Genomic DNA, 7,719 nt, shown 5'->3' with positions numbered 1-7,719 from the left:
CCTTCCTTCCTTCCTTCCTTCCTTCCTTCCTTCCTTCCTTCCTTCCTAATACAGGGTTTCTCTATGCAGCCCTGGGCGTCCTAGAACTCACTCTGTAGACCAGACTGGACTCTAACTCATGGAGATCTGCCTGCATCTACCTCCTGAGTGCTGGAGTTAAAGCATGTGCCATCACTTCCTGACTATATTTTTTTACTATTAATATTTTCAGTATCACTTTCTATAAAATATTATGTTGGCTTATCTTTAATATGCACGTGTCCCAAAAGTTACCTAGAATCTGACTTTAGCTTTAAATCTTTGTGCAGATATGGTTATCACTTGTCAAAAACTTCATATTTCTTGTGTTATGATCCACCTACCATCAAAACCATATTTGAAAGGATTCGCAATTTTGAGTCTCCAAAGGAATATCCAAAGTTTTGTGGGGCATTTGCTATTTTGCATGTACGGGACATAACCACTGGATATGATAGCAGCCAGCCAAATAAGAAATCAGTAAGTACCTTATCTTTTTTACAAACAATGAAGAAATTTTAATGACTCAAGACACCAAAAATAATCTAAAGCTCCAGTAAGTTTCACGTAAGATGCAAACCATCATGTTTACTAGTTTGCAATGGTTAGTTTACAAGCAGCCAGATGGAAGAGACATACAGGCAAGGGTCTACAAATGGAGGCCTGGGAAAAACCTTCTGAGCTACTAGTTCTCAGCCTTCCTGATGCTGCAACCCTTTAATACAGCCTCATGTGGTGACCCCCCACACACACCATAAAATTATTTTGTTGCTACTTTGTAACTATAATTTTGCTGCTGTTATGAATCACAGTGTAAATATTTGATATGTGAACTCTGAAAGGTTCAAAACCCACAGATAAAGAACAGCTGTTCTAAGCACTCTCCAGGTGTACTACCTTCCCAGCATTCTGTGTGTTCAGCTAGAAGTTGAAGCCCCTGGCAAACACCTCTTTAAAAAACAAACAAAACCAACAACAACAGCAATAAAAAAAAACTTCTTTTGAACAGTGTCATAATTCATGGTATAGTAAAAGAGTGGCCTCTAGTGTCTTGATGGTAGGACCTGTTGTTTTGTGCTAGAGTGTTTTCAAGTGCACTAACTGGTCTCTTTGACTTGATACTTACCACTCTCCAAATAACCATCTGTGCTGCTGGTGCAGAGGGAAAGTGGGCGTGGAGACGAGGACAAGGAAGAGAGGAAGTGAGAGAGGGAATGTGCAGTGGTGATGAGTGATGTAGGATGAGGTCTAAGGGCTGATTTCAGAGCCCTGCTGCTTTCTAATGGTAGCATGCTTCAACCCGACTCTCCATACCTCTAGACAAATAGAGGAACTGATGACTTCTTAAATACACATGCCTTAAGGTTTTTCTGTGTTTTTGGGTCAACTTGTTTGCCCCAGTTTGCCTTTTCTCCTTTCTGCTGTAGGCTTATACCTCACCATTACTTAAGGTTTAATAAGGCAAGAGCTGATGTTGACAGGACCCTTACCTAAAATGCTTGAGGCTTAAGACTTAAGGCAAATGTCCCATCTTCCTTAGGAATTCCATAATCAGTTTTTACGTAATGAGTCATTATGTAACCTTCTTTGGGTGATATCTACTTATGTCACTGCTGCATTGCACGTGGCAGGTCCATTTCCTCGATGCCTCTCCAAGCTCCTACCTCTGTGGTAGATGCTCAATAGATACTGACATGATAAGTTCTTATATTCACTTTATTGTAATTATGATAATAACCGTTAGCTTAAGTTTTCATATGTAATGGCTCATATGTTGTTTCAGTATTCTAATAATGTATTTAATCCATGCTTACATCTTACCCATTTTAAATAATTTTTGTATTCTTTGGAAATTCCATACATGTGTACAATGTATTTTGATTTATCCACCCCCACTCCCTCCTTCCAACTCCCTCTGGGATCCACCAACCCATCTCCCTCAGGAATTTATGTCCTCTTTTTTCATCTTAAATTTCAAAACATACAGTATGCTTATATTATTATACAACAGACTTCTAGAACTTACCCTTGATAAATTGAAATTCTGTACTCATTAGACAACTTTACACACCCATCTCCGAGCTCTTGGCAACCACCAGTCTTCTTTGTTTCTATGACTTAGACACCTTAGCTACTTCATGTAAGTATAATGTATTTTATAGTTCTTGAAAATGAAGCTATAGGTGTAAACTGTTGCATTTTGCATAGGTACTGCCTGTGAGTAAAAACAGCCAAATGATTACATTTACTTTTCAAAATGGCTGTGTTGCTACTCTTCGAACGAGTGGGACAGAACCGAAGATAAAGTATTATGCAGAGATGTGTGCGTCACCTGGCCAGAGGTGAGAATTGATCCTTTTGCATATATAGAGATATGTAGAAGCTTTATTGAGATACAACTTATCAGTGTAAAAGTCATGGTTTTTAATATATCTAGAGCTGTGTAACCATCACTACAATCAACTTTAGAACATTTTTATAACTCCAAAGAGAGTTCTTTTAAAGTCCTTTCCAGCCCTAAGCAGTCACTGATCCACCATCCTTTCCTGTAGATCTGCTTATGCTGGTTTTTCTTCATGTTTTCAGCACTTTAAAAGAAGGAAGGGAGGATTTATTTGGGGTCATGCTTTTTGAGGTTTTGGTTCACAGTTGTCTGGACTCAAGACAAAGATGAACATAATGCCACATGTGGAGGAAGAAGAGATCAGGTAAAACTTTCAAAAGCATAGCCCCAGGGACCTATTTCCTTCAGGTACATTCTACCCCAGATAGCACCAGTATCTGAAGACAGCATATATGACACCTGAGTCTGTAAGGAACATTTCAGATTCAACCCATAACAGGACATTTTATATATAAATGAAATACATTATGTGGTCCTTAGTGGCTAAAATCATTCTTGTTCCCCAAATATTCACTGTATGACTTGTACCGTGATTTTAAATCCACTTGTCAGTGGACATGTAGACTGTTACTTCTTACACTATCAAGAATTGTACAATTATGAGCAGTTGTGATTGAGTTTGTATGGCGTGTACTTCCATTTTTTTTTGATATATATGTAGAAATAGAATTGCTGGGCCCTAAGATAACTATGTTTTACCCTTTGAGAAACTGCCAGATTCTTTCCCAAAGAAGCTATATCACTGGGAATTGAATTTCAAAATTGTAGTGAATTTCTTTCTTGGGAAGACTGAGATTTAGTATAAAGAAATGATATGTTAAATCTTGTTTTTTTCTATCTGCCATGGTTTTACATAATCTACCAGTTCATTTTCTAAAACTATGGGTTCAGTTTGTCACAGATTTGTTGATCTTTTTAATAAAAATACCAAAAGTTATTTAAAAGTATTTCTTTTGATTATGTCATTCATTGACCAGTGAATTTTGGGGATGATTTCTTTAATTGTCTTCAGAACACAACTAGTGTGTTTTAGTTTGTATTTCCCTGTACCCATGTACTAAAATTGTATTTCTACTAGAGAGGAAAAGGACCTCTTTATGTTTGGAACAGAATTTAAAATTACCCAAATAACTTTAGGTCAAAATCTGGAATTATTAAAGTAATAAAAATGAATTTGTTATCTGGCTTGTAAAATAACCATGTAAGTGGGTACTAGAAGCTTCTCTAGAAATGTCTGGCCTGTAGCAGTGTTTCAGTGATGATTCATAGGGAATACTTGAAAATGTATAGTTATTTTTTTAATAAACACCTTATTCTTTTTTAAAAAAGAGTATCTTTCTTTTTTATAGATTTATTTATTTTATGCATATGAGTACACTTTAGCTGTCTTCAGACACGCCAGAAGAAGGCAACAGATCCCATTACAGATGGTTGTGAGCCAACATGTGATTTCTGGGAATTGAACTCAGGACCTTTGGAATAGCAGTCAGTGCCCTTAACCACTGAGCCATCTCTCCAGCCCTTTTTTTTTTCTTCTTCTTTAAGACAAAAGCTCTCACTATATAGCCCTGGCTGGCCTGGAACTCTATATAGACCAGGCTGGACTCAAATTCACAGAGATCACCTGCCTCTGCCTTCCCAGTGAGTGCCAGGGCTGCTTTCTGATACCTGAAAGATATGTAGTATTGTTCCATATCTTCTATACTGAATCTCCTTCAGTATCTCATTTTTAAATAATACCTGCTATTGTTGTTCTGGGCTATTAAATTGATTAACCTAGGAAAGTTCATTGGCCATTATGAACTCATACTTTATCATGGGCCAGAAGACACCTAGTAATGCAGTTCAATTTTAGCTTGTGATTGTTGTTTTGTATATGAATTTTTAAAGAGTCTTCTTTTGTTTTATTTCAGCTGGATGAATTTCTATTTTGCTTGACAATTATTTAGTTGTCCTATCAGAGATGTGCCTTCCTTAAAAGTGGAAATGATTTAAATAAATGTTAAGGCTATGAAAATAAGAATTTTAAATTTCTTTGTCTTTTCCCCTCAGTGACACTACCTTACTGGAAGAAGAATTGAAGAAACTCATTGACGCTCTGATAGAGAATTTTCTTGAGCCCAGTAAGAATGCACTGATCTGGCGTTCTGTGTAGGGCACATCAGTACGTTGTTATGACTTTGCACTGACATATGGAATGAAACCTCCAAGAACTCCACTCAGTGAACCTTGTGTTAGAATTCTCTCATCTGCCAAGTTATCGTTCCCCTTTTCTTTCCTGTGTTCAGCTGGCTAAGTAGATTATATACATTTGAAATGAAAATGTTTGGATATAAGTCAGATATTTTCGTAGTCTTAAATGACAGTTATTACAATGGAAGTGTTCCAGTGGCACGCTGTTTCTCCTGTATCACAAAAATACAAAAGTGAGTTTTCTTATTGAACTGTGGTTAAGCTTAGTTACGTAGCTTGTAATTGTGTATGGCATGGTTTAAAAGAAGTCAAACATTATATAACTATAGGATTAGTTAAGGAAATTATTTCTTAAAGGTGTGTGTGTGGCTGGGAGCACTGTTCCTGCCCAGGGTTGGAAAGTTCTTATGTTGTAGATACTGTTTTTCAAACTAGAAACCCAGCTTGGTGGCATATTCCTGTCATTACAGACCGTAGGAGGCTGAGGCAGGAGGACTTTATGGCCAGCCTGGACTGCACAGTAATTCTCTGTCTCCAAAAAAGAAAAAAAGAAAGAAAAGAAAACATGTTGATAGTTTATTTAGGTTTTCTGATTTAGGACAGATGTTACAGTCTGTGGTTCTGCACCTCTGATTCAGGTGCCCTTGGTGTGGTGTACATTTACTGTATGTATTTAAGACTGATGTTTACTGAACATGAAACAGTAGTGGCAGCACTCCTCATAGCTTTATTCTTGTCAAATTCCTCAGTGCATTCTCAGGGTCTAGTGTGTACTGAAACAATGTTCCTGCATTGAATATGATTCCGTCAGTCCATTTTCAGATAGTTAAGGGAAATCTTCCAAACTATATAGGTGCTTCCTCTATAGGAAACAGATTTGTTGATTCTAAAGATGGTTGTAGAAAAAAGTCTTAATAAAATTTGGCTTAATGTAACTGTAGTTGAGTCTTCATGCTAGGATTCAGTTATCATAACCTATAAGTGAAAACTGTCCTGTGGAATCAGTATGGCATTTATTTGGCAGTCTTTTTGAATTACATTTTTATAGCCAAATTTATTTTATCTGATAAGGTAATGCTAATTTTAATAAGAAATGAAACATCAAGTAATAAGTATTTTCTACAGCCATACCACCTTGATTCATAGCCAATCTCATTTTATCTCAGAAGCTAAACAAGGCTAAGCATGGTGCTTGGATGGGAAATTTTAGGTATTATGAAATACTGAAACTGATGTTTAAAACTAAGGTCAATTTATTTTAGTATGTTGCTGGCTTTGGAATTTCTGATCATATAAATACTTTTCACTTTTTTCAATGTAAAACAGTTTTTAGGAAAGTCATTTGTGGTTGACTCTCTAGCCTTCTGAAAACCCCTAATAGAAAAATATTATTGTCCAAGCGTCCCAAATTCTGTATTTCCCTATATAGTTTATAGAATATACATATTATAGTTATGATAACAATAGCAAGGCCTTCAGGTGTAATCATTTAAGAAAAGTTGCCTGTAGGTGACAGCACTGACGTTAGATGATTTGTTTTCCTAAAAATAAATAGTATAAGCATAAGCTGATTAGAATGTTAATTAAGCCATCGTTTGGTTTGTTGCAGCTTGAGGATGATTTTGGTTGAGCTTATATACTCCAAGCATAGGTTTGACATTATGTTGCCACTATTGCTCCGTGTTCCTTCCTTACTGTCTTAGAGCTGGGTCCTACATGACATAGATGATAGCTAGTTAATGTTCAGTGCCATTTTTCTGTATGAATTTATTTTAAAGAAGTGCTAAAGAAGTAGTGCTAAAGAAGTAGTGTATAGAATTTTTTGTTTTATTTTTAAAATGTTTAAAACATTTTATTGGCTTTTAGGAGTGTAAATTGTAGTTTAGGAAATAGCATGTATTCTACAAAGTGGTATAATCAAAGCTATACATGGAAAAACATACATATTCAGTTTTAGTGTCTGTGTCCCAGTGGCCCAAGGACAAAATGAAACTAAAGTGATGTGACAGCCTATTTATAGCAAGAAAGCCACATCATGATTGCCATTCACTTATGAAGAGAATATTGTTGTATCAGTGCTTTAGCATATACAAGAAATAAGTCATATTGAAGTGAAGTTACTGACATTTGAGCTCTTACCTTGAAAAGCTAAGTTCCAACTATGTATACAGGTTTCCAGAGTGTGTAAGTTGAGGAGACTGTTTGATTTTTGTCTACATTCTTGAGTCTGTCTGAGCACGTTTAACATGAACTTGACACAATGGGTGCACAGGTGCCTAACAGGATAAATTTAACAACAGCTCAAGATAGGAATGACAGCCTGTGAGTCTCAGCCTTGGGGTGATAACTACATTGTTTATCTCTTCCCCTTTTTTCAGCAATAGTATGGGAGTATATTCTCTTTGAGCAAATAAATCAAAACGAGTATTTTCTGGAGTTCTGAGGAAAAAGAATTAGGCTGGAACATAGCCCAGTGGTAAAGCACTTACCTAGCATGCAGATAAAGCAAAGCTTACATTTGATCCCTGACAATACAAAAAAAGAGAGAGAGAGAAATGATATTATTGATGGTGCAAAGCCAAATCATAAAGTGGAAATAACCAACAATAGACCAACAAACAGTATATATAAAGGCCAGTAATGGTGGTCTAAGCAGTGCTTGAGAAGTACAAACATAAGCTGTCATGGGGGTAAACTGCGTGCGAGGCTGTTCACTTGTGTGTGTTAGGATGCACAGACAGCAGGCCTGTATTGTTTTCCTTCAGTAGTGATCACTAGAAAGAAGAACCTCAGTTCTAGGAGATGAGGATCAAATGAATTGTGGGTTCAGTTCCCAGTGGGATGTTGTTTCAGAATCATGTGAGAACGAGAGAAGATAAAAAACAAAATTAAAAGAAATAAAACCAAGATTGGAAAGTATAACCTCCAAGAAAGAGTTCAAGGAATTAAGGTTGTTAGACTGTGAAACAAAGAGCTATTGAGTTCATCTACCAAATCATAAATTATTCATTGGGATTTTTGCGAAATGTATCAAAGTAAGAAGCACTAATGGTACCCTGATTATCTCTAGTGAAGATACCACAGGGAATAAGGTTGTTTAAAAA

At 36.4% G+C, this 7,719-nt stretch overlaps 1 protein-coding gene across 1 annotated transcript in view; it reads left to right on the top strand.

Moving 5' to 3' along the window:
- Positions 1–5,550, top strand: part of Pgm2l1 (phosphoglucomutase 2 like 1) — a 47,027-nt gene extending 41,477 nt beyond the window's left edge. The window contains exons 12-14 of the mRNA XM_028770686.1: positions 309–498; positions 2,227–2,360; positions 4,475–5,550. Coding sequence (XP_028626519.1) covers positions 309–498; positions 2,227–2,360; positions 4,475–4,577 — 427 coding nt within the window. The 3' untranslated portion in view covers positions 4,578–5,550. The remainder of the gene's footprint in view (positions 1–308; positions 499–2,226; positions 2,361–4,474) is intronic.
- The last annotated feature ends 2,169 nt before the right edge of the window (positions 5,551–7,719 follow it).

Source organism: Grammomys surdaster, unplaced genomic scaffold (assembly GCF_004785775.1).
Source record: "Grammomys surdaster isolate TR1022 unplaced genomic scaffold, NIH_TR_1.0 203, whole genome shotgun sequence".
Taxonomy (NCBI): Eukaryota; Metazoa; Chordata; class Mammalia; order Rodentia; family Muridae; genus Grammomys; species Grammomys surdaster.
This window is presented reverse-complemented; position numbering and strand designations above follow the sequence as displayed.